The 26,576-nt window shown below is 38.0% G+C and overlaps 7 protein-coding genes across 10 annotated transcripts; 4 read left to right on the top strand and 3 right to left on the bottom strand.

Moving 5' to 3' along the window:
- The first annotated feature begins 108 nt into the window (after positions 1-108).
- On the top strand, positions 109-4,226 carry LOC117621685 (endoribonuclease YBEY, chloroplastic-like). 2 transcript variants are annotated; one of them, XM_034352252.1, is made up of 12 exons: positions 109-636; positions 736-987; positions 1,079-1,174; positions 1,281-1,458; positions 1,583-1,651; positions 1,743-1,843; positions 2,023-2,115; positions 2,552-2,623; positions 2,708-2,827; positions 2,935-2,985; positions 3,284-3,472; positions 3,724-4,226. In XM_034352252.1, the coding sequence occupies exons 1-12, from the start codon at positions 226-228 to the stop codon at positions 3,889-3,891; spliced, it is 1,800 nt and encodes a 599-aa protein (XP_034208143.1). In that variant the 5' UTR covers positions 109-225; the 3' UTR covers positions 3,892-4,226. The 2 variants fall into 2 exon arrangements, with proteins under 2 accessions (XP_034208143.1, XP_034208138.1); XM_034352247.1 differs by having other exon boundaries at positions 1,568-1,651.
- A 193-nt stretch (positions 4,227-4,419) lies between these two features.
- LOC117621700 (early nodulin-93-like) lies at positions 4,420-6,760 on the bottom strand. The gene is made up of 4 exons (XM_034352257.1): positions 6,474-6,760; positions 5,793-5,854; positions 5,073-5,148; positions 4,420-4,896 (listed from the first exon to the last, which is right to left on the bottom strand). Exons 1-4 carry the CDS (start codon positions 6,583-6,585, stop codon positions 4,796-4,798), a joined length of 351 nt encoding a protein of 116 aa, XP_034208148.1. The 5' UTR covers positions 6,586-6,760; the 3' UTR covers positions 4,420-4,795.
- Positions 6,761-7,371: 611 nt separating this feature from the next.
- LOC117616036 (pentatricopeptide repeat-containing protein At1g08070, chloroplastic-like) lies at positions 7,372-9,739 on the top strand. Its single transcript, XM_034345233.1, has one exon. The coding sequence runs from the start codon at positions 7,581-7,583 to the stop codon at positions 9,459-9,461; it is 1,881 nt and encodes a 626-aa protein (XP_034201124.1). The 5' UTR covers positions 7,372-7,580; the 3' UTR covers positions 9,462-9,739.
- A 276-nt stretch (positions 9,740-10,015) lies between these two features.
- LOC117616037 (profilin) lies at positions 10,016-11,635 on the bottom strand. Its single transcript, XM_034345234.1, has 4 exons — positions 11,324-11,635; positions 10,793-10,930; positions 10,440-10,582; positions 10,016-10,341 (listed from the first exon to the last, which is right to left on the bottom strand). Exons 1-3 carry the CDS (start codon positions 11,444-11,446, stop codon positions 10,448-10,450), a joined length of 396 nt encoding a protein of 131 aa, XP_034201125.1. The 5' UTR covers positions 11,447-11,635; the 3' UTR covers positions 10,016-10,341; positions 10,440-10,447.
- A 1,130-nt stretch (positions 11,636-12,765) lies between these two features.
- On the top strand, positions 12,766-16,457 carry LOC117614132 (ATP-dependent 6-phosphofructokinase 6). 3 transcript variants are annotated; one of them, XM_034342830.1, is made up of 12 exons: positions 12,766-13,043; positions 13,165-13,211; positions 13,299-13,338; positions 13,534-13,596; positions 13,694-13,831; positions 13,996-14,154; positions 14,270-14,323; positions 14,602-14,800; positions 14,967-15,232; positions 15,532-15,580; positions 15,684-15,838; positions 16,029-16,457. In XM_034342830.1, the coding sequence occupies exons 1-12, from the start codon at positions 12,915-12,917 to the stop codon at positions 16,230-16,232; spliced, it is 1,503 nt and encodes a 500-aa protein (XP_034198721.1). In that variant the 5' UTR covers positions 12,766-12,914; the 3' UTR covers positions 16,233-16,457. The 3 variants fall into 3 exon arrangements, with proteins under 3 accessions (XP_034198721.1, XP_034198723.1, XP_034198722.1); XM_034342831.1 differs by having other exon boundaries at positions 12,871-13,043; positions 13,143-13,211; XM_034342832.1 differs by lacking the exon at positions 15,684-15,838 and having other exon boundaries at positions 12,812-13,043; positions 16,029-16,143.
- Positions 16,458-17,701: 1,244 nt separating this feature from the next.
- Positions 17,702-20,577, bottom strand: LOC117613805 (serine/threonine-protein kinase Aurora-1). The gene is made up of 9 exons (XM_034342383.1): positions 20,409-20,577; positions 19,925-20,041; positions 19,331-19,477; positions 19,125-19,220; positions 18,857-18,952; positions 18,670-18,766; positions 18,375-18,492; positions 18,091-18,163; positions 17,702-17,978 (listed from the first exon to the last, which is right to left on the bottom strand). Exons 1-9 carry the CDS (start codon positions 20,442-20,444, stop codon positions 17,877-17,879), a joined length of 882 nt encoding a protein of 293 aa, XP_034198274.1. The 5' UTR covers positions 20,445-20,577; the 3' UTR covers positions 17,702-17,876.
- A 4,780-nt stretch (positions 20,578-25,357) lies between these two features.
- Positions 25,358-25,735, top strand: LOC117618850 (oleosin 16 kDa-like). Its single transcript, XM_034348598.1, has one exon. The coding sequence runs from the start codon at positions 25,358-25,360 to the stop codon at positions 25,733-25,735; it is 378 nt and encodes a 125-aa protein (XP_034204489.1).
- Positions 25,736-26,576: the final 841 nt, after the last annotated feature.

Here is a 26,576-nt window from a genome sequence, read left to right as displayed (position 1 = left end):
TTTGATTCGTATTTTACTAACTAGGAATGAATCTACAATTTCAAAGGAATTTGACTTAAAAAATATAAATAAATAAATAAATAAAAACAGACAGAGCGCCGTTCTCTCATTTGTTGTGGTGTACGGAAACCTTCGTTTTCGTGACGTCTCATCACTTTGTCACTCACAGGGCGCGAAGCAGCCATTAACACACTGCCTTACGAGCTCCAAAGGCCTGGCCTGTAAATGATTCTCCCTTCGTCTACTCTGCTTCGCACCCTCCACCTTCCCTCCTCCTCCGCCACTCAAATGGCGCGTTACATTCCTCGCGCTACTCTCCTGTCCATCACCCCCATTCCCATTCGGCACACCGCCGCGTCATTTCCCGCTCTCCCGCATTCAATCTCCCCTCCCAAAACGCAGCGTTTCTACGCCTCCAAGTGTTCACTTTTCGGTTGGAGATTTCACTCTTTGTGCGGAGACGAATGGAGAGGAGCTGCGAGGCCACCGTTGTTAAGCGGGCCAATCTACAGTTGGCAGAAAGAGTACAGAAAGATGAGGCGGAGAGCCACAAAAACCAAGGAGAAGGAGAAGGAGATAGAGCTCGATGTCAGCATTTGCATTGAGGAAGATTTGCCTGATGATCCTGAAGTCCTGGTAAGCTCAGTACGACCACCACGTGTTTGTGTAAATGTTTCTCGGTATAATACAAGCGTAGCATATTAGCTGAAGTAAAGTGGAGTTTGAAATTTGCAGAGTATTGCGGAATTGCTTCGTCTCAACGTTCCATTGGCGATGAAGCTAGCGTTTGATGGTTTGAATGGTTCAGTGTACAAAACGAGGGACAATGCCATAAGCGACGTTGGTGGTTTTGAAAGCGTCGAGCTTTCGGTGCTTCTCTGCAATGATGAGTTTATCCGAAAACTAAACAAGGAATGGAGAGACGAGGACCATGCAACCGATGTTCTTTCGTTGTCGCAACATGTCCCCGATCTTAAGCTTCCCATTGTACTAGCTCGTTTGCTTTGTTCTCTTTGTTAAATCTTATTTGTTTTCTTATTACATAACTTTAGTCACTTAGCATTTGTATCATTTGCAGCTTATGTTGGGTGACATTGTGATTTCTGTTGAGACAGCGGCAAGACAAGCAGAGGAAAGAGGTCACTCACTTATTGACGAGATACGCATTCTCATGGTTGGTTGGTTGGTTTAAGTATATGTATTTATGTTTTGAAGTTTATACTTTGGGGTGACACTTTTTGGTGTAATTTGATAAATTTAATCACTGAATCCTCCTGTAGGTACATGGATTGTTACATTTATTAGGATTTGATCATGAAGTTAGTGAAGAGGCCGAAGTGGAAATGGAGAAGGAGGAGGAGCTTCTATTAAAGAGTCTTGGGTGGAAGGGGAAAGGATTAATTCAGAGTGCACATGATGCTGAAACCCATGTTAATTCTCATGAGGAAAAACCAAATGGTAGTTTTATCTTTTTTCGGCTTCAGTTTCACACCCTTTTGTCATTGGACCTTATTCATTCTGTAGCTATGATTTTCTTATATAAATTTGTAGTGAGATAATCTTACAGGTGAATTGTTAAAAGACAGGAAGAGAGAAGGCAGCCTGCGATTTTATAAACCAAAGTTCAAATATATTTTTTGCGATATGGATGGTAAGTTCGAGGTTATTGTGCTCTTACACGTTCACTGTGCTGTGTATTAAGCTTATGATAAACTTTTATATTTATTCTCTTGATATACAAGGCACCCTTCTCAACAGCAAAAGTCAAATTAGTTCAACAACTGTGAAAGCTCTCAAAGAGGTCTCATCAAGGGGTGTGAAAGTAGTGATAGCTACCGGAAAAGTAATAACATCTTCTTTTTATTCATAATCAGGAGGATATTGTACTCTAAATCTGTTTTCATTTATGTTCGCCAATATGAATTTTACTTATTTTGATTGGTCTATTTTGGTAACTTTGTTAATCTAATGTTTTATTGTTGGTTGAAAAATCTTCTAATTGTTCATAATTCTTTGGAACAGTCTCGTTCAGCCGTGATAAACATTTTTAAGGAGATAGATTTAGCTGGAAAAGATGGCATTGTTTCAGAATTTTCTCCTGGGGTTTTCTTGCAGGTTTATCTTTTCTCCTTGCAAATTTCGTCCTCGCCATGTTGCAAGTTGAATCTGATGAACAAAGCACTGTATTCACTTGTCAGATACATGCTCAGTCCTCTGTTGAATTTGATTGCATAATTTTCTCACTTGTATTTACCCAAATTGTACACAACAATCTGCATTTGGTTTAGACCTAGATGTTTTTCTTCCTTTTGTAAGCTTGATGAGGACACTATATTGAACTGTGCTAACCATTCCTGATCGGTCTTAAATTTTTTTCATGTTCTTTGTCTGTCACCAAACTTATAAGGTAAATTCGTATTAAATTTTGCTGACTTAATGGGTCATATTTATACCAAACAAACAGAATGCCTTACTGTTTGTTGGGTATACTTCTCTTTCTTAGAAATATTTTTGCGTGAGTTGATATTAGTACTTTCTGTTCTTATTCCAGGGATTGCTTGTTTATGGTAAACAAGGTCAGGAAATCTTTAGAAAGAATTTAGATCCAAGTGTCTGCAGAGAGGTAATACCTTGGTGGGGATTGCTAGACTTTCATTGTTCCATTGGAAATGTATTGAAACAAAAGACATATGCTTTTTTTGTGCAGGCATGTCTTTACTCATTGGAGAATAAGGTTCCTCTTATTGCGTTCGGCAAGGATCGTTGCTTATCTCTATTTGATCATCCATCTGTTGACTCACTGCATACAGTATATAATGAGCCAAAGGTGCCAAAAGATTACTGTTTCATCATGATAATAAATTTCTTTATTGCATGAGCTCCCCCCTCCCCTTTTCCCTTTTGATAGAAGGCTTACGTGAAAGATATTTACAGGCGGAAATCATGCCTTCAGTTGAGCATCTCTTGGCTGATGCTGACATACAGGTCTCCCTCTCTCTCTCTCTCTCTCTCTCTCTCTCTCTGACTTTTGAGTTCAATTGCCATTATGGTCTGACTATTTACGTCCAGTTTGATTAACTTTAGGGATTTTTATTTTCAATTTACATTCAAAACCATTCCAGGTTTATGCATTATGAAAATGTGCAAGCTCGCACTGAGCTTTGCTCTTAATTTCTCTTTATTCATAACACTTAATCTTGTGGAAAATTGAAGTTCCGTCAGTCTCTAATCGACTGTAACACTATCATGAAACTAATATATTGTTGCTCTTCTGTATATACAGAAAGTACTCTTCTTGGACACCGTTGAGGTAGTGGCTACTACTTTAAGGCCATACTGGTCACAAGCAACTGGAGATCGTGCGAAAGTTGTTCAAGCTGTACCAGGTCACCTTGAAATTGTTCCCGCGGGAACCTCAAAAGGGAGTGGAGTAAACATGCTCCTTGATCATTTGGGAATCACTCCAAAGGAGGTATGTGCCAACAGAGTTATTTTCCTATCTTGTTGTTTTAGCCTCTAATGGGAGTTAGTCGTATACCTTTACTTGACCGCATTAGGATTATTACTACCAGTTGGGAATATAGGCATCCCTAGTCAAGGTTACAAATGTATATGATCACCTCCAGAGATTATCACCGTCTTATTGAGTTTTACTTATTTCCTTCTTAGTTATGTACCAGTTCTGCTTTTATTCCTAATTGATCCTAACAATTTATTCTTTAGATCATGGCTATTGGCGATGGAGAGAATGATATAGAGATGCTTGAGCTGGCTTCTTTAGGCGTTGTTCTTAGTAATGGATCAGAGAAATCAAAAGCTGTGGCTAATGTAATTGGTGCAAGCAATGACGAAGATGGCGCAGCCGATGCCATCTACCGGTATGCATTTTGACCTTCAGTTCAGACAAGGAAGAATTTAGCACAGCCATAGCTTAATAATTGGATTGAGGCATGCAACCAGCCAGATGCTTCACGATGATTTTGTCTCCGTCAAATAGAACTGCTACTGAGACTAGTTCAAGAGATTAAAAAAATGGTCAATTTTTTACACTTACAAAGAGATTTTTACTATTTGTACATTGAATCGCCCTCTATCCTTGACACTTGCGAACGACATTTCACAGGAGATGGAAAAGACAAGTTTGACAATTTATCATGAATGCAAATTTAAATCTGTTCATAGAGTCATCAATGCTTTTAACAGAAAGTCACATAGCTCGATTTAAACTTGTTTGAGTTCTGATATTTGCCGACTCAACTGGATTTTTAGGGGCCGTTTGGCTCCAATCCTACCAAAAGATAAAAGAACTGGATTCTTTTTACGAGTATCTCATTTTGCCTGCCTTTGCCTTTCTGATTTTTTTCGCAGCTACATGGCATACCTATAGCTTAAATGAAATGAATAAAATACCAATCACAGTAGCAAACTGAAAAAATACTTGTAATTCTATGCAATCCAAATACGTCACTTAACCCCAGCCTTATTAATGAAAAATCTCTTCTCCCTTGTTCTCCCTTGGCCAAAGAAAAGAAACGGGGATAACGAAAGGGGAATACAATATAAACACACGAAACAGATTCATGAAATAAACAGCACAAGCTGCCCCAGCCATGTACCATAACTTTAAAAAAATTCTTGCATACAAACGAGAATGTAGCTGACGAGAACTAATCATACGATAAGCACATGATGGGTTTATTGTAGGAGTGTTCGATGCACCCATCAAATGCACTAATTTTTCAACGGCGATGCATTGAATGGTACTCATATCGCTTCAAGTTAGAGTTGCATGATATCACTGCTTCTGGCGTCTCAAGGAATCTTCCAACTGCGCATTTTTTCTGGCGCATGCTAAGATAGTTTTATCGGCAGTGATGAAGTACGAAGCAATTGATGCTGTTCATTAAGTAATAATACAAGTCAGATTTCCCATGAAGACAAATTTTTCGTGGATATAGGGGCATTGAAAATTAAAGCTTTATGTGGGAGGATTAATAATTAAAGCTCTATATCCAGTAGAATTGCCCCACATCTCTGCACAAGGATAGCAATAAATGAATTTCAAATCATACCACCACATATGATGAGTGCTTGAGCAGTATAATTGAGGTTATGCTTTGCCCAAGGAATCATACGAACAGCAGCCAACTGTGAATATGAAGAACAAGTCAATAGTAGTCATCAAAAAGTAAACCAAGATGACAAGATCTGCCTTGAACCCAGAAAGGCAAAAATAGAGTTGCAACGAGAAAAATGAACATCCTAGTGCATGAGGCTCTCAATGCAAAATCTGGGGAGGACACGACATGACATAAACAGACATAGACATACCCCTTATTCCCAGAGGCTATTTCTATGACTCAAGACTGCAACCACCCAAGTTTTGAGCAAGTCGGCCAAGGCACAGCCTCCAAATATAATACAAAATGTGTGAACTACATAGTCACAAATGACATAAAGACTTCAAAGAGAAGATTGAAGGACCGTTTTTCTTTTTCTCACAGAAAACCATGCAATTTGTTTGCACTCCATTTTTCAATTCAGATGAGACCCATAATATCGACATTATAATTCATAGATGTTCAATGGATCGTCTTCCACATGACTAAGAAGGCAATACCAACAAGCTAAAGAGCATAACCCACAAGGACATGAAGAAGATCAAACGTGCATTAGCAGATTGTAGGAAATGAAAACTAGGATTCAGGCTTGTTGCTCATGCATAGTTATGCAAGCTGCCAATTTGTACTGAACAAATAAACTTATGGAAAATTTAGCAACATGACACGTACTGTAGGCACGGTGGTGAGAGCACAAGCAATGACAGCGGCCTTGAATCCCTCTTTTGCACCCTCTGCAAATTACGGAAATGTCAAGTGATATTAGACACTGTCTAACTGAAGAAAAACTTAGCTAGTATCACAGGTTCATGAAACCGTTCTCTTTCTGACGTGATGAACCGTTCTCTTTCTGACGTGATGAACCGTGGTGATAAGAAAGAAAGAGAGACGGGTTTAGTGTTTCGTGAACCCGTGATAGCTAAGTTTTTCCTGTCTACAAGTCAAATGCATTACTAAATTGTAAATCAATAAGAAAATACAAAGTTTCACCATTGGGTTGCTGCCGAATTGATCGAACATAAACAGCCAACTCAATCAAACATGACCCAAGAAAATTTACCGCTCTTTTTTTATTTATTAAATTACAATTCAATTCAGGTAAGTATAAACAAAAAGTCTTTTAAAGCAACAGATCCAATTTCTTTATTTCCTTTTCCTCGTTCTCGTTCTCGCCGATTCTCAGAACAGAACCGGACAGGAATTTCAAATTTTCCAAACATTACAAGTTAATTAACTAACTAATAACCTAGCAATCTAAATTTAACCAACCAGATGGTCGATCAATCAGACAAACTCAACTGGGTAGAGGATGAAAACAGAGCTTGCCCAAATTATAATCAGTGATTAACAAACCTTGGGTGCACTTTGCGGATCTTAACTTCTTCTGTTCTTCAGCTGGCGAAGGAATGAGCAACCCTTTTCCGCGGTTCACCCACATGTCCCTCATTTCCGATGGAATCCCCATTCTCTTTCTGCTAATCTCACTCGCTCCAAACACAAACAAAATTTTCTTCTCTAATCCAGATTCAGAACACAGACAGAGAGAGAAATAGAAAGACAGCGGCTTATCGGTGTTTATAGTTTCAGATTTCGAGTAATTTTGAGTGAAGTGAACCTGTGATTCTACCTTTGGAAAAAGAAATATATATATATATATATATATAAATTAAAATATAAATTTTTTAAAAAAAAACCTGCGATTCTGCCACGTTTTTCTCATGTTCTTCTTTTTTTCAATAAAAATATAAATTTTCGTACATTAACGTTTTTTTTGGGGTCAATTTTTATACATTAACGTTTCTGTCGCTTTGTCCAGATTTGCCTCTCGGCCGCTTGAACAGTTCAAAGTAGCGGTAAAAAGAAAACTTATGTTCTCCCCTCACTTAAAAGTCTCATTTCTTCTAGTGATTAAAAGTAATTGCTTTTTAAAATTTTAAGTATAAATTTTAACATTCGTATAATATGTGTGAGTTATCGACCTTTTCAATAATAAAAGTCCTATAAAAAAAAAAGGACTCATTCCTTCCGAGTTGGACTCTCAATATTGTAGGCCACTTCTGTTTTCTTTCCCTATATATGGTCATTAGAGATCCTATTTCTTAACTGTTGAATCAAATTAGTTAACGATTGAATTAAATTGATCAGCCATATTCAACAATTAATAAATATGACCTCATCTAAGAACCATATATAAAAACCCTCACTATAAAACGACCCTTTCTTTCCCATTAAATAAATATATCATAAAAAAACGAGACTTGGGCTTTAGGCCCAGGGGCTCCCCTGCGCTGGTTCAGTTCTGTGACATTTGAACTCGTCTCTCCGAGGTCGTCTTCTCTGTAAAACATTGCGCAGAGTAACCGAGTCAGCGACTCAGCCGAACCCATCCTGGCTCTTCTTTACCCGCACAACCACCCCAAGCTCACTCACCTCCTACTAAGATGCGCCACCCAGCTTACCATGCGCCACCTCTACCAAATCCAAGCCCAAGCGACCATCAACCCATTACCCTCCATCGACCCAAACATCATCGCCGTCAAGCTCATCGGCGTCTGCGCCGACCACGCCAACATCCGCCACGTGGAGCTTGTATTCAACCACTTCCTCACAGCTCCAAACATCTTCGTCTACAATGCCCTCCTCAAAGCCTTTGCTCAAAACAATGACTGGCAGCACACCATATATTACTTCAATCGGCAACTGGGTTCGCCAAATGCTCCGGCCCCAGATGAGTACACGTTCACTTCTGTGCTCAAGGCCTGCGCTGGCCTTGCCCAAGTGACGGAGGGAGAGAAAGTTCACTGCTTTGTTGCTAAATACGGGTGTGAGGGTAATTTATTTGTCAGAAATTCGCTTACTGATATGTATTTCAAGGTGGGTAATTTCGGGATTGCCCAGAAGCTGTTTGATGAAATGGGTGTGAGAGATGTTGTTTCATGGAACACTTTGGTTTCGGGGTATTGCTTGAGCGGGCGGGTTGATAAGGCCAGGTGGGTGTTTGATGGGATGGCAGAGAAGACTTTCTTTTCTTGGTCGACTATGATCACTGCGTATGCGAAGTTCGGTGAGTTGGGGGAAGCTCGCCGTCTTTTCGATGAGATGCCGGAGAGGAATGTGGTTTCATGGAATGCGATGATTGCGGGGTACGCGCAGAATGAGAAGTATGCTGAGGCCATTGGTTTGTTTAGGCAAATGCAACAGTATGGATTGGCGCCAAATGATGTCACGCTTGTTAGTGTGTTGTCTGCTTGCGCTCATCTTGGCGCACTTGACTTGGGGAAGTGGATTGATAAGTTTATAAGACAGCGTGGGATGGAGTTGGGTTTGTTTTTGGGGAATGCATTGGCAGATATGTATGCCAAGTGTGGCTGCATAGCCGAGGCTAAGCTGGTTTTTGGAAAGATGCATCAGAGGGATGTGATATCTTGGAGCATTATCATTACTGGGTTGGCCATGAATGGCCATGCCGATGAAGCTTTCGGGAGTTTCAACAAAATGATTGAGCATGAGGTGAAGCCAAATGACATTACTTTCATGGGCTTATTGACAGCGTGCACTCATGTTGGCTTGGTCGACAAGGGGCTTGAGTATTTCGATATGATGGACAAAAGATATGGGATCTTCCCCAAGGTTGAGCATTATGGTTGTGTGGTTGATCTTCTCAGCCGTGCCGGCCGCCTTGTTGAAGCAGAAGATTTGATCAACTCCATGTCTGTGAAGCCCAATGTTATAGTCTGGGGTGCATTGCTTGGTGGTTGTCGGATTTATAAAGACACCGAGAGAGGTGAACGCGTTGTGCAGCACATTCTCGAGCTAGATTCCGATCATTCTGGAAGCTATGTCTATCTTGCCAATGTATATACTTCAATGGGTAGGCTGGATGATGCAGCAAACTGTAGGCTGAGGATGCGAGACAAAGGCGTAACGAAAACACCGGGCTGTAGTTGGATAGAGGTGGATAACATAGTCCATGAGTTCTTCATGGGAGACCTGTCCCATCCTCGGCTGGACAAGATATACTGGATGATTAGAGAACTAAGGAGGAAAATGAAGCTAGCTGGGTACAAACCGAAGACCGATCTGGTCCTCCATACTATTGATGAAGAAGAGAAAGAGGATGCTCTGTCGGTTCATAGTGAGAAGCTGGCCATTGCATTTGGCCTTATCAGTACTAGTCCAGGAACCACCATCCGAATTGTGAAGAATTTGAGGGTTTGTAATGACTGCCATGATGCAACAAAAATAATCTCCAAAATCGTTGAGCGAGAGATTATCGTGCGAGACCGCAGTCGCTTCCATCATTTCAAAGATGGGAAGTGTTCTTGCAATGACTACTGGTAACAAGTACTAAGTAGGAACTATTGTAGCAAGGACAAATTCTGTAGAGTAGGGGATGCAGCAACAGATGTTTGTTCAATCTATTTGGATGACCAAGGGTGAGATTTTGTTCTTATTTAATTTATACCATTTCGAATCATGTGAGGAGAGATAAGAGAGTAGGGGCACTAAAAGCAGGATAGCGAAGTATTTTTATGTTTATGGTTCTCCAATCATGAAGCCAATAACGAGTCTATGAAGTACATTTGCCTAAAACTTCTTAATTCGGATCATTGCGAAGATACCAAGCTTATTTCTATAGCTATACAAGTTTATAAAATACATTTGCCTAACCCTCACAATGGATGCATAGTATAATATGTATGAGAAGAAGATTAACATTTTTAATTTAATATATATAATTCGATTCCGACGGCCAAGAAAATTGCCTTTCTCCCTCCGGAAACTAAATTATGGCTGACATACACAAATTTGCAGGCCAAATTGTTTGGCACTTCACCAAATTCCACTCGTTATTTCAGTTAAATTGCGGAAATCCACAAGCTTTCTCAATGAAAGGGAAGGTAAGCAAAAATGTTTAATGTCTTTCACCCAACTCGTTTTCTGATAGAACAAAACTACTTAGTACATAACCCGTTTCATTCATGGCACTCCAGCGATGACAACTCCAATTACATACGCTTTTCCAAGCAAAAGGACGAAAATAACTTAAGCAAAAATAATTGTAAAATTAAACCACTATCATTCACAAAGACAATCCATATCCAGAGGTCCCAGAATGCAAAGATAAATGGTTCATACATATACCCATCACATCCCGAGCAGCAAGCAACAACTTTGTTTTCAAACCAAGTTCACCATAACTTCAAATAAAATAGTCACTCTACACAAAAAGAGAGGGAAAAAAAAAAGGTAATTCCAGTTGGCCCATAAATGTAAACTGCAAATTAGAGAGTGAAATCGGGGAAATAATCAACTTACCGGAGCAATTACAGACCCTGCTCGATAAGGTAATCGCCAAGCCTTTCGACAATCATGTTGCACTGCCCTGGAGTCAAAGGCTCATCATATATACCAATGATGAGGGCCTGATTGGTCTTCTTAACAGTAATGCCACCAGAGCCCTAATATAATTTACACATTAAGTCAACAGAAATACATAGAATTATATAAAACAATCAAACATCAGAAGAAGCAAAATGACACAACGGCATGTAATATCTAAAATGATCATGACCAAGAAAAATGACAGCCATTAAACAAAGCACTTCTGTAAGATACATCATTTCTGAATTAAGCTAAATGCATTACATGTATAAGATGCTAAAGCTCACCTTCTTTCCTCGAATGACAGCACCGGCTTCACCTTGGATCACCATATACTTTGTCCCACCAAGGAATAACCCAGTTGGGGCAAGCGTTCCGGGTTGGTCGAAATCTTTCAGAATGGCAGCTATCTCTTCAGGCTTAAACTATATCACCAACCAAACAACAATAAATTCAGCGCAGAAAAAAACGCACAACATATACAAGAACAAACGCATCCATAATTAAACCAATCAATTCGTTCCAAAAAATTTAATTTACATTCTAATCGCAACATAATACAGTAAAAAATCAAGTTTCTGATTCAAATCAACAACCGATTACTCCAATACTCAGATCAATAACCACAAAAACACTTGTATTAAGCTCATCTATTTTTTTCCCAATAAAAAACATATGCTTGGAGTTGATCAGATCACACACACAGATTGACCAAACAGTCACTGAACAAAGCTACTTTCAGAAATCGATCAGATCCAGAGGACGAAGTAAATCTAGAACTCAAACCACAACATAGACACGAAGGAAAAAGAGCGAACCGCAGGAAAGGTGGCGCTCTGAGACCAAACGCTGCCGTCTTGGCCGAGGATTGCCGCCGCGGTGAGGCGGTTGCCGTCAATATCGCACATCAAGTGGTCATCGACGTACTGCTGCCACGACATCGTTTCGTTGCTTCTGATTTCTTCTTCTTCTTGCTTGCTTTGGCTGATCTTCTGCTCTGGCGGTGAGTGCTTTTTGGGGAGAGAGGAGAAGGTTCTAGAGCTGAAACGAAAATGGAAGGTGCGAAGATGGATGGAGAGATAATTGCTTGAAATAATATCTCGGTCCCTGCCTCTTACCTTTATAAGAATTGTCGCAGTAGGATACACGTGGCGTGCGGTGAGTTGTCCGTTTTTATATATTTATTGCTTTCTTTCCTTACCAAATCTGTCAATGGGTCCATGCCTTTTCTCAAGGAAGAAGAGCTACGCGTCTTTAGATCTATCATCTATTTCCCCACTTGGGTCAGTGGGCTAAACTAATATAAACTTTGATGTAATGAATTTGGGCCTCTAGATCAATTAAGTTCTTTAGAGAAAGGCCGCAACATTTGCATAGAATCCACACAAAACAAAACAAAAAAAACAAAATTATTTTCTGAACACTTGAGTTGAGCGAGTTGGGTTTAAATCTTGTATCTCAAGTTTTAATACGAATTTATGACATTTTTCAGAATTAAAGATAAAGAGGAAAAAAAAAAAAAAATTCCATATCCTTTGGCTCATTGCCACTACTATCATCATTGACGCCTATCTATATTTTACAACCATCACCGCCACTCAATCAATACTGACCTTACTCCTGCCATCCCTACTCTCAACCATACCACCGTTAGCACCCCATCCATCGTCATTCTTGCAACCACTATATCTATGGCCAACATATTTCATTGTAGTCAATAAGTTAGTCAAACTATAAATTTTAAACATTCTAGTGGTTTGCCCAATCATTTAAAAATTCGTTACCGTAAAACTTGTTGGTCTCAACGAAGTAATTTCACGAAGAAATTAATTTTTGTTGTCGACACACTTCCCTAGGAATCGTATAGTTTTGTACTTATGTCGATGAACAAAAAACCCCCATGCGAAGGCCCATAATTTTATGGAGTAATTAAAAACCAGGGGCCAAAAGCGACAATTACAAGTAATCGAAACAGGCCACCTGTTTTTCGCGCAAAACCTCGTATGCGCCTCGCAAAACCTCCGGCCCAAAAACAAAAGAAAATACAAAAAACACCAGAAACACGTCGCCCTTGACTAGAGGCTGCCTTTATTCTACCGCCGCTAAATCCCGCCACCTGTTTTCACTTACCAGAACTGTATTCTTTCAAACTGTGCCGCTGATGTGGACCAGACACAAAAACTCAAAACACACAACGACGTCGCTTTCCCCATATCACGTGTCCTCAAATTTTTTTACTATTTTATACGCGTTCCAGGCCCTCGCGGGCCCAATCATTGCGGAGTATAAATACCCCTGCACCTTATCCAATTTACTAACAGCCCCTCCTCCCCTGTCCGAGGACCATACACTCCGATTTCGTTTCTGCTTCAATTACTTTCAATCGCAGATTATTCTTCTGGTTTTGTTATGAGTGATCAGAAATCCGCAAAAGCAATGGGGCCTACTGGAAACTTGCAGATGAAGGTCGTGAAAGGCGATTTTGGTTATGTGCTCGAAGACGTGCCTCATCTCTGCGACTACTTGTCCGATCTTCCTGTAATTTCCTCACTCGCCGTCTTTTGATTCGTTTGATCGATGTTTTTTGTTCTGCATTTGCGCTAATATGATATTTTTCTGAATTTAATCGATTTTGAGGGGGTGTTTGGTTGTGTTGCAGACTTATCCCAATCCGTTGCAATTCAATCCGGCTTATTCAGTTGTAAAGTACGTACTAATTCTCGAGAAGAATGGTCTCTGCTTTTGCTTTGTTTAATCTCTCAATACAATACAATGACTTCTTACTTTTTTCAGGCAGTATTTTGTTAATGTGGACGATACTGTTGCTCAAAAGGTAGCATTCCGATACTTAGCTTTTTTAAAATTTTCTTTTTATTTAAAAGTATTTTTTTTTTTCAATAGAGGGTAGATCTCATTATTGTTAAATGATGCAATTTTGATGAATTATTTGTAAATTTAGCACCTTTTGTTTTTTGGCACTGGTTGTATGTGTGAGCTTACAATGTGGTGGTTCCACTCTTTTTTTTAGATTGTTGTCCACACGGATAGTCCAAGAGGGACGCATTTTCGGCGAGCAGGACCACGCCAAAAGGTATGGAATTTATGCTCTCTGAATGCTGCTGAAGTTATGGTACTAAGAAATGTGCATTGTATGTAGTAGTGACATGCATTCATGTGCGTTGGTTCAGGTGTATTTTGACTCGGATGAAGTTCATGCTTGTATTGTAACATGTGGTGGTTTGTGCCCTGGACTCAACACGGTGATCAGGGAAATTGTGTGTGGACTTTATCACATGTATGGCGTCAACAAAGTTCTTGGGATAGATGTGAGTGGTTGTACTGACATATGCTTGGGTTTCAATATGTTTTGTGATGTAGAGAAAGGAAATAGTCTGATATTACTTCTGTGAAATAGATATGAGTGGTTTATGTTGACATTTCTTGAGGTTCAATATGTCTCGCTAACAAATTCTATATTGACATATATTAGGGAGGATACAAGGGTTTCTATGCCCGAAATACCATTGACTTAACACCCAAGGTTGTCAATGACATCCACAAACGTGGTGGTACTATCCTTGGTACATCACGAGGAGGACATGATACCTCAAAGATTGTTGACAGCATTCAGGATCGTGGAATTAATCAGGTAAGGATTAGTTTTTCTTAACTATGATGTTAGCTATATATTGTAAATTCGAACATAATATCTCACAGCCAAGGCACACAGACTGGACTCTCATGGCATGCTTTTTGTGAAACAGGTTTACATAATTGGAGGTGATGGAACTCAAAAAGGAGCAGCTGTCATCTATGAGGTAAAATGACTCTACACTAAATGATGAAAGTTTGATGCCTCCGCATAAAGGTGGGATTTGTTATATAATATATATGCATTGCTAGATGTAGACCTTACAGTTTATTATGGAGGCCACCTTAAAGTTATAACTGAGGCCAATGATAAAGGATCGTGTCTACTTTCTAGTTTTTTTGGACCCTACTAAAGAATAACTCCATGCTTAACTGTATCTGACTTGTCTTGATGAATTATATGTTACAGTCTCATTCTTAAAACAGTTTACTTCTCACTGTGCAGGAAATTAGACGGCGCGGCCTCAAAGTTTCCGTTGCAGGAATTCCTAAAACCATAGACAATGACATTCCGGTTATAGACAGATCCTTTGGCTTTGATACTGCAGTTGAGGAGGCTCAACGTGCCATTAATGCAGCTCATGTTGAAGCTGAAAGTATTGAGAATGGTATTGGTGTTGTGAAGCTAATGGGACGCTACAGCGGTAAAGATTCTCATTTTGGGTCTACATTTTCTGTTTCAATGCCGCAAAAATACCCCTAATGGCTTAAATTTTTTGGAACGTAAATTACAACAGTTAATTTTTGTACTAGTTATGTTTGATACCAGCCTTGTACAACTTTTGACTTAGACTGGATTTCTTGATGCAGGTTTCATAGCTATGTATGCTACACTTGCCAGCCGAGATGTGGACTGCTGTTTGATTCCGGAGTCCCCCTTCTATCTTGAAGGAAGAGGTGGACTTTTCGAGTACATAGAAAAACGACTCAAAGAAAATGGGCATATGGTTATTGTGATAGCTGAGGGTGCGGGACAGGATCTTCTGTCAGAGAGCTTGCAATCCATGAACCAGCAGGATGCTTCAGGAAACAAGCTACTTAAAGATGTTGGCCTATGGATTTCTCAGAGGATAAAGGTGTTGCTTGCAACCTTCTCTCACTGTTTTTTTATTCATCACATCACACGAAGCTTTTCTTGTTCATGTAAGAATCTACTGTCATAAAAGTTCCCTTTCCCTCTTCACGTGGGTGGAATAAGAATTGGAAATTGTATTATAATTTAAAAGTAGAGGAAATCGAACTCTGTTTCTCCATTTCCAATAAAAGATCTCATCTACGACTGGCAACTGAGAAGTTATAGTTGATGCAGATATCTTACTGATGAATCTGTTTAAATTTCTTTTGTTTGGTTAACCATTGTTTGCTTCTGTTTCAGAATCATTTTGGGAGACAACAAAAGATTTCCATCAATCTCAAGTATATAGGTCAGTGGCCCCAGATTTTCCTCCTTTAATGGTTTCTTTTCCTCATTAAAAAATTTACCAAAATAAGAAGCAATAGCATCTAACCGATTAAATTGTTTGCCAGATCCTACATACATGATCCGTGCTATTCCGAGCAATGCAGCTGATAATGTCTACTGCACGCTCCTTGCTCAAAGTGCTGTTCATGGAGCAATGGCAGGGTACACAGGCTTCATATGTGGGCCTGTCAATGGAAGGCATTCTTATATTCCTTTTAATGTATGTTTCACTTCCCTTACATAGTTATCCTTTATTTTACAAGTTATTTTCTGGCATAAGTTATTTATATAGCTATCCATCAACTGCATCTACTCTAATTTCATGCTAGATATCTTAAATTTAAATGTTGCTCCAACAATTTGAAATTAAGACCGACCAGTAATTAATTTGTTTGATTTTTTTTATACAGCATATCACTGAGAAGCAAAACAAGGTTGTGATTACCGACAGGATGTGGGCACGACTTCTTTCTTCAACTAACCAGCCGAGCTTCTTGAACCCCAAAGACGTCATTGAAGTCCAAGAAGGGGAAGAGCCTCCAACTCAACTGCTAGAAGAGGAAAATTGTAAAGACAGCAAGTTTGCAACTAAAGATATTCCTAGCATGACATGAAAACACACGAGACTCTCGCTTCTTTAGCACCTTAAGTTATGATCAGTGGTCTGATGTTATTGATGTACCATCCCCAGATTGTGGATGAGGGAAATTCAAATTTTGACTTCTAGTATCTATAGAGCATGATTGTTTTCTTGTATCGAAAGATTCTTTCTCAATTCAACAAGTTCTATGAAAACGATGTCATTGCCGACTGTTTCTGCTTCCACAGATTTGCATACATGAGAACTGCGTTCTGTTGATATTTCTTTCAACTTTTCTTTGCTATGCTTTGATTTCCAAAAGGGTAGGGATTTTAACACTCCCATGTTACTCCATGTTAGTTTATGGCACTCTAAACTGAATATTCTTATTTAAACCCCGCACTTCTCTTTGTTCACCTCAACTTCTAATTCAAATTTTCACAATTTCTAAGAAAACCTCACTATCTTCCCAAACTACTCCTAAATACACTCCCAGTAGAAGGGAAAAAAAAAAACTCATCAACCTCACACCCCACACCCCACACCCCACACCCACACCTGAATCCTAAGATCTTCAAGTCCATCTTGCAGTTTCATACCAACATTTTGCAAGCATTACTGCATCATTATTCTTTTGCACCTGAATATATTTTTTTGTAGGACAAGTTCTATAATTTTTCAATGTAACATAGTGTGATAAATATTTTACAAGTAATAGCTTACAAGTGTAGTCGTTCTTCATCAAGAATTTTGTTCTGCTCTGGAAAACTGATCTGGCACATGGTATTTTAATATTATTTTCTTATTATATATATATATATGTGTGTGTGTTGTACATGGATGCAATAAAACACTACTTTTATATTATTGAGGGCATTATGTCAATTTAGGAGAGAAATAAAAACAGAAAGCAGAAGTGTTGGGCCTTAGGCATGGAAGAAATCTGTTAATAAAAGAAAGAGAGAAAGAGAGAGGTGAGGAAGGAATGCAAAGTCAGGGGAATTCGTAATATCCACTCCCTCCCTATCCACCTATATTACTCTCACAATCCTAATTTAGGGTTTGTGAAGAAAAGATGAGAGTGTAGTAGATTTTTTGAATTGAAAGAGGAATAATCTGGCAATTGGGTGCAGAGGGGTTTGTGTTTTTCTAAAACTTAATATAAAGAGTGGTGGAGTGTGTGTATGAAGTGTTTTTCTAAAACTTACTAGGGTTTAGTATTAAGTTGGATGACCTTTTTTGTCTTTTTACACAATAATAAAACTTAAGCGCTTAATAATTTAAGTATTTGGTTTGGGTGAACAAAGAAAGGTGTGGGGTTTAAATAGAAAAACTCAAAATTAAACTGGAGCTGGAGGTGTCAAAATCGCAACCATTTCCATAAATGTGCCCTGGCAGAAAATGGAAGGAAAATTTCCTTACATGTAGGAACTGAGGTCATGCATGAATGGGAATTTGAAAGTTTACGAAATGCAAACATGGGAAACTAATACGAATCACTGCTTAGCACGAAGAAAAAAGAATTTTTATTAACAAACATTTTTTTTTATCAATAGATTCATACAAGAAAGTATTACATCACAAAGTTGGCTGAGGCCAGCTAGATAAATTGTTCAGATGTTCATAGAAAATTAAATTCTACTGCCATTATCTCCTTCGTTATATCAGGCTTGGCAAATTATATCCTATATACGCCAGAGGGCTCCGCGTTCTGAACAATCCATGGATGTTCTAGAAGCTTGTGCAATGGCAGGCGTTGAGAAGAGTCCTTCACAAGCATCTGCATTTAAAAAAAACAAAAAAATTCAGACATTACTAATAACACTCTGTTTTGAAGCAACAATGAAATAGCAAATACTCGAACTGAAGTGCAAAAGCATGAGGACAAAAACCTGACTAATAAGGTCCTTTGCATGAGAAGAGACAATTGGTTTTGGAGGAAACTTTAGATCCACTTGAACAATCCTGTGAAGACAAATAGCAGAGCCATATTAGCCATGTCTAGAATTCCATAACTCCCATTAATCTTTTTTCATTCAGAGAAAACTTGTATCGTAAGATTATTGTTTTAATAAAAAGTATTTCATTCCATGTAGAATTCCTCATCACACATACAAGTTACGTGATAATAGAATCTATTTTGTGAACTTTAATCATTTTGCAGGTCACACTTTACCTTCTATATGTATCTGAATGCTCCTTGGCCTCAAAAGGCGGGACTCCATAGAGAAACTCATAGCACAGGACACCAAGGCTCCAGATATCCACACTAGCATCATGCTCTACGCTCTCCACTGTTTCACAACCTCAAAAGTATTAGTAAGATATAGTAGTAGTTGTGTTTTTGCAGAAGAATGCTATAAATGGTTTTTTGTAAAATTTCTCTTTAACACAGCGGTATGAAATACATGTGAAGATGATCAGTTTGGATAGACACTGTAGAAGGAGAATATTTAGGGTTGTTAACATACCCATCTCAGGAGGGAGGTAATCAAGGGTACCACACATGGTCCGCCTGCGGTTGAATGTATGCACTGACCACCCAAAATCTGCTATCTTGAGTTCACCCTGTCAAAGGAGATCCACATTGATTTGATAAAGACCAAATATGTATCCTTGAAAAATAAAAGATATAATAGCAAGGATGGCAATCCAAACCTGTGCACCAATTAGAAGGTTCTCTGGCTTGATATCTCTGTGAATTACATGCTTTCCATGGCAGTATATAAGGGCCCGTGCCAACGATGCAACATACTGGCCATGCAAGATAAGTACACACATTAGAATTTTTAGTCAAAGTTCTCAAAAATAAATGACCTAGATTGGTTTATGTCCCAAAGGAGTAGTCATTCTTGTTACTATAGGTGACATGGTAAATGGTATAAGCGCAAAAGAAACTGAATGACACTACATAAAAACAACTTACAGTGGCAGCACGTCTTTCACTGAAGTATTTACACTTCTGAAGTTCCTTGTATAGTTCACCTTTGGCAGCATATTCTAAAATCAAATAAACTCGTTTCTGCAATAAATAAATTTCCAAATGAATGGTAAAACACCTGTGTTTCCACTAAGTAAGACAAGTTTAAGATGTTGAAATATTAGCAGCTTATGAGGCTATGAGCAATATACCTGATCGTAAAAGTACCCATAAAGGCGTAAGATATTGGGATGTCGAAGATGACTTTGTATTTCAACTTCCCGACGAAGCTGATGTTCAACCTGAGACTGTTGCAGCTGGCTCTTAAAGAGGACTTTAAGTGCCACAATGTGATTGCTCTGTTCCAGGAATAAAAAGATCAAGTTAGGTGCACAATTGAAAGTAGGCAAACAAAGAGACACCATTTAAATTCCACTTCATTTGAATGCATATTATAAACCAAAATTTCTCACTCTCTCTCACACACATTCACCCTTCATCTGCTTTCCATTTTTTTTTTTTTAAGTGAATAGAATATTGGCACTCCGGACTACATGACTATAATTAAGCCACAAAAACTGGCACTTCTATTTGTGGTACATAAAACATGTTTTTCAAAATTTTATTTTCTTCTTCATTGCAATCTTAGCTATCAAGAATGAAACCCAAGTCGACAGCTATAGAAGATTAATTCCTTGACTAAACAAACCCCATGAATGCTAGTACCAAAAATAATTGAAACAGCAGCTAAAGAACGCCAAAATTTACAAAATGCATGGCCATAAAGAAGAAAAAGAAGAACATACCCGTTTCTCTCTTGCCAAATAGACGTGACCAAACTTTCCTCGGCCAAGAGGCTTTCCAATGTCGAAGTCATTGAGCGTCCATCTTCTTGTCTCCGTCGCTGAAACCTCCGAAGAAGCCTGATGAAAGCAAACCCATATTTAAAAATCCTCATAGAATCTAAATATATAAACATTTACCAATTAGCACTTTAAACCCCATTGAAGCTAATTGATCTACACCTCAAGCCCAAATTCCTAAATTTCAAATCAGAAAACCCTACAGTCAGAGGCTCGAATTCGAATTTTGATAATGCGATCTCAAAATTCACATATACCCAAAGAAACCATTATCTTCATCATCAAGAAAAATAATTAAACATCTCATCTTCAGAGAAAAACAAAAGAACCGAAAAGAAATTAAAACCCTAGCATTTGAATTTGGGGACTCAAGATCCCAACGGCTACAAAAAAATTGAAACTTGAAAGGTTTTTCTTTAAATCTGACCTTCTCTTGGGCTTGGTTCTCCGCAGCGATCGCCATGAGAGAGAGAAGAGAGAGAAAGCGAGAGAGATAGAGAGAGAAAGAGAACGAGAGGGGCGAAAGATTGAAGGAGAGCGAAGGCTAAAGACGGGGCTTGAATAAGCATTCGCAACGGTCGAATTCTGAGTTGTCGCCACGTGCTCCTCCCGCTCTGGCCTTGTCTAAATATTTTCAAAATTTAGGGGGTACTTGTCTGTTGCCGTATAGATTTACCAATTTTTGAGTCTCGTTGGGGCCCAGGAGATCGACGGTTGCAAACGCAAGTGATTTCACCCGGTTTCTTTATTTGGATGAGGAGCGTCCTCGGGGATGTTTGACATGAGCAGCGCTATTGTCACCGAGACATCAAAGTCACAGCCGCGACAACATCCCCAGTCGTTGCCAGCTGGCCCTGGATTCAGTTCACACTGCGATACTGAAATACAGCCATGCTGTATTAATTAATATAATTTAGATTTCTCCACTATATAACACCAATAAATATCTATGCACGGTTCTTTTTAGACTACAGGGGTTCAAGAGATTTGTAGTCACTCACTGTTGGATGTAAATTCAATAGTTCACTCACTCTTGCACTCATTTTAAGAAACTTTTTTAAATTATTGGATTAATATTCAACGATAGATGACCACAATCTCTTACTCTTATTATCTAAAAAATTAGGACTGTAAATATCAATTTATATTATAATACATGAATAAATTATATCACGTAGTCATACTCTTTACCACACTATAATTACTCGACACTCAACATGAACACGTCGAGACAGGGAGGAATCCTACATATCTTCTCAACTTCGTAAATTCAAACTCAAGCAACAAACCACTTGGCACACCCAAATGACATCTTGCACCACGTGTTAGTTCAGCCCCTTCCTTAAATAGATTCCCATGATGTCTTCACATCAGTGTGAATCACAACCGTTGATCATGGTCGATCAATCAAGTCAAGCGAACCGGAAGCTCCAAGACCACTACCAGTCAACATTAGGGATGGCAAAAATCCCCGTAGGGGCAGGTTCCCGTCGAGTCCACGACCCTAACGGAGGGAGATTTCGGAGCTAAATGGGTATCGGGTACGGGGATTCCCGAACTTAAAAAATCCCCGACGGGTATCGACGTCCCCATCCCCGAACCTGACCCAAAAATATATATGTTTATATTTAAATAAATAAATATATAATTATAATATTTATGTTTAACCCTATGTTAATTTCCCTCTCCTAATTTTTCGTAATTTTCTATGGAATTTCATATTGATGTGATTTTGAATAGTTGAGTTGAACTTTATAGTTAATTTGGATGTGTTGAATGATAATTTAATATGAAACTTAATGTTAAAATGTATTAAAAATATTTTTTTATGCAAAAAATTTATGGGATTCGGGGCGGGTATGGAGGATAGTCCCCCGACGGGGACAGGGACGGGGATTCCCCGAAACCGTATAAGCGGGGATGGGTTCGGGGATGGAGATGGTATTGTCATACCCGGCCCCTACCCGACCCGTTGCCATCCCCAACACTGTCTTCGCGCAGGGCTGGCAAGGTTTTGACAGCAAGCGCAATTGGCTCAACCCTATTATTCTTGTACGGGTTGTCGTTCACCGGGATAGTGATGAGCTTGATCATGGCCACCCCCAATCCTATTGGTGTTTAGTCCGATCCTAGTTTCGATTGGGATAGACGTATTCCTGACGGCAACTGGTCTTGTTTTCTTCGGCGGTTGCTGCGTGACGGTCGTAACAATGTTAACATGGATGTATAATTACATATCCAATTAAGCTTTTAAAAAAGTTTAAAAGTTTAGGTGTATTCAATTAAGGAGGGTGTATTCAATTGTGATTTTAATAGATTGTAATCACATGATTTTAATGTAATGGATTTCAGTAGGATTTGTAATTACAAGATTTTACTTATGATTTTAATAGATTGTAATGACATGATTTTCTTATGATTCACTTAAGACTTTTTTGTATTCTCCAAAGAATCAAAAAATTTGCTCTAGGATTTCATATGAAATAAAAATCATATAATAACATGGATTAATTATGAATAAATAACCAAATGATAAAAGTAATAACAATAACGTCATGTAGCAACTAGACATGGCTTAAGGAAAACAAAAGTTATTCAAGACGTAATAAATATTTGTTGGAGCTTCATCTCGTCATATGACCTAGATAGCATCTCTCGACATGGCATATAACTTGATAAACTTTCATTAATTGATTGGTATACAAACCCTTGATTATTTTTCATGTTCTAGAGGCCCTCCTTGGGTTTTTATCGGAATTGCTAGACGAATGAGTTCACATTCGAATTTTATATAAAGAAAATAATAGAAGAAAAAGGTGGATTGAATTTGTTGATTGTGCATGCATCTCACTAACAATCAAATTAATGATAAAAAGATAAAATTATTCAAAAGATAAGTTATTCCTATATCTCAAATGTTAATTCGTAGCATAGTGGTCCTTTTCTCCCAAGTGGGACTAGAAGACCCAAAGTAAACAAAACAAAGCTCTATAGTTATTCGAATCATCATTCTCCAGTTTTTACAAAAGTAAAATATTATTTTATAAAACAAATGCTAAATAAAAAGAAAAATCAATCCTAAAAGATTGAGGCAGTGCTCAACAAACCAAAAACACCAAACTATCAATCTTATAGATTGGTTTCTTCTTCTTTATTTGTTCCACACTCTTATTAATAATTGATAAATTGGCAGAGTGGAAAGATATAAAAAACGGATGTATGTAGGCTTGTGCCCACAGCAAAGCAACACAAATGAGAAACTTGTTTATCTTCTCAAGTCTGTTCATCTTCTCCCAAAACAAACCACCGTGAGAATCATATATTGTAGGGTGAGATTTTTTATAGAGTTTGGTATTTATATTACCCACTCAAAAGTCTCACACAATACATCATTTAATGAAATACATCAAAATCGGTAAGTTTTTGAATATTACCGTACTTTTTATAATCTTTTAAAAGTCCTAATTAAATACCATCAGACTTGCATTGATGATTTTAAAATCCTAATTGAATATCATCAGATTTTTATTGATTACTTAAAAATCATAATTGAATACCACTAGACTTTTAAGCTTCAAAAAAATCTATTAAAATCCTAATTGAATACACCCCCCCTAAGATTTTAAAAGAGTTTGTAAAAATTTGGGTGTATTCAATTCAGATGTCTATTGACTTTCAAAAAAATGTATCGAATTTTAGGTGTATTCAATAAGTTATTTATTTTGAAAGAATTAATGAGTTGTCCGATTTTGTTAGACTTTAAAATGGTAAGTATAAATACTAAAGGCCCTGACAAATCTTATGTCAATCCTAGAAACTTGAACGTGCTCTATGTTTTCCAAAATCTTTGAACGTGTGTGCTTGTCTGAGGTAAAAAAAAATCTCATCTCTTATTTTTCTACGTATGTTTTCACATATATATGATCTTCTTGCAATTCATATATCATGTGCGTTTTTGTTGTTGTACCCTCGTGTATGCCTGTCAAGTGGAGGTAAAAAGTCTCTTCTCTTCTCTTCTTGCAATCGTATGGTGTGCAATTTTCTTTTGTTATGTTATTTTTTCTTTGTTGTTGTACATCATATATAATTTAGTCAAACGCTATATTAAACTCTATAAACTTTGTAACTCCATTGAACTCTTTTAAAATCTTAATTGTATACACCCTCCTAAATTACTTGGTGTGAGGTTCCAACTTAACTTATAAAATTCTATCAAACTTAGGGTTTTATATGTATAGTATGAGAGATTTTATCGCAAAAGACTTCAGTGCTATTTGATACATGGCAAAAAGTCACTTTATATTCCATGTAGTTGGACAAAAAAATGTGTCCCTATGGTTTTAATTTTGGGAATTTAACTTATGTAGTTTAATTTAATTGCAATTTAAAGACACATTTTAATTTTCATCTAATTTCTTGATGAATGACATTTTGGACAGAATTTTGGATGAATTCAAGAATCAAATACTAAATTGGCAAAATTAAAACTACAGAGATTAAAAGTGAAAAAATGGACAAACTACGTAGGCTAAAAGTGATTTTTAGAAATAATATATTGTATTTTATTGTATTTACTTCTCATGCTCTTTGAGCAATTAATGACATACAGGACAGAGGTAATAGAAGCAAGCAATTGACAACGGTTACAGTGAGAGCCACTGGCGGATTCATGAATTTTTTAGCGGATGTGCAATTTTGAAATGCTAAAAACTCTTTGTGGATTGAACATTTAAGGCTTTTTATCTAGATTAAACATCTAAAGTTTTTTACCTAGATTGACCCTAGGTCCCTTCATTCATTCATATCATACATGAAAAATTGTTTTATGTAAAAATATTGACCAAGTATAAAAAATGGTTTTTCGAAATAATCATTTTCTCAAGATAATTTTTGGCGACTTTTATTCCTTACACATCAAATAAGAACACTTGATTTTATGGGATTTTATTATGAAGTATATATTGACTTAATGAGCCATCATTTTTAGCATAAATCGTATTTTGCACTAAAATCGAATTTTCATATTTTGATTTGGTTGGAATTTAATTTTCTAGTATTTTTATTTGAATCCAAATGGGAATACTTCCTTATTTATATTATAAACTTAAGTAAATTGAGTAATATAAAAATAAATAAAAGTAAAATTACCGCCTCATCAAAAACGTTTGAATTTTGTAGTTCAGATTCAGAAAGTGCCAGAAATAAGAACTGCCACGTAAAGCATTCATTCTAGTGCCACGTAGCACATGCATGTTTCCCATTTGTAAACGCAAAACTCATGCAACCCACCACGTGCCACGCCACATCCCCGTCATCACATGATCACATCTATATATCGTCACCTCCTGCAGCACTGACTCTTTGTCACTGATCACTATGGCTGATCAATCAAGACACGTCACCCTGAAGCTCCAGGACCACGACCACTCAGCAGCCCCACCATCCTCCCTTCGCCTGACTGGCAAGTTCTTGACAGCAGGCGCAGCTGGGACAACCCTTTTAGTCCTGTCCGGGTTAACGTTAACTGGGACAGTGATGGCCCTGATCATGGCCACCCCAGTGCTGGTGGTGTTTAGTCCAATCCTAGTCCCGGCTGGGATAGTCGTGTTCCTGACAGCAGCCGGCCTTGTTTTCTCTGGCGGGTGCGGCGTGGCGGCAGTAACAACGTTGACATTGATGTACAAGTACATATCTAGCTACGTGGCTACAAAGAAAAGAGCTTACTTGTATGGGCAGTACTTCTGCCCTTTTTGAATTTCAGGGTTGGTTTATGTATCGAGAAAATAAACTATCCTGTTGGTTTGGTATTTTGGCTTTTTGTTTATGAAAATAAAAACTCCTTTGATTTCTCCTTTTCATAGCCCTGCTATGTACGCATGTCTTGGGTTCATTTGCAAGTTGATGGTCAATTCCCAGGGAAGTTGCTCCTAATGAACTGCATCTGTACTTTTGAAACACTGATGATCATTTACTAAATTTGAGTGAAAATTTTAAGAAGCGTTTCAAGCATTTTGATCAGCTGAAGACTAGATTTATAACAAAACAGTAACTTCGGTGTAAGACCATGTTTCTGAGGATCTATATTGACATCAAAGCAAACGCAGACTAGAATGTGCAAATTGGGTAAGTTGGGATGTTTGGATACACTTTTTTTTTGGTTGAAAAATTTTAGGATATTTTCTATTGAGAGGGGTAAATATTAAAAAGAGGGGTATATAGGGGTATATACTAAACGAGGGGTATATATTAAACTCAGAAACACTAGATGGATACTAAGACTCGAATTGGGAAGCAAATTGCCCCAAATCCTCATTAGTCTTATAAACACTACATGCTGGATGCTGGGACACCTCTAACCCATAAGCTTACCTGGGAGCAATTGCTCCAAAGCAGTTATTCCATTTGCTGGATACACTTAAATTTAAACAATAACCACAAGTCGTTTCATTGATATTAGACTTTCTGGACAACCCAGGTGCAGAGGAAAACAGAGCAGCCACCTCATCAACACATGGTGGTCTCCTTGTTGCTCACAAATTGCCATGCAAATTCACTTCTTTTGACATGTTTCCAGCTCACAAAACTCAATCCCATG

This window comes from Prunus dulcis, chromosome 1 (assembly GCF_902201215.1).
Source record: "Prunus dulcis chromosome 1, ALMONDv2, whole genome shotgun sequence".
NCBI lineage: Eukaryota > Viridiplantae > Streptophyta > Magnoliopsida > Rosales > Rosaceae > Prunus > Prunus dulcis.
The sequence above is the reverse complement of the archived record's forward strand: the minus strand, read 5'-3'. Positions and strand labels throughout refer to the sequence as shown.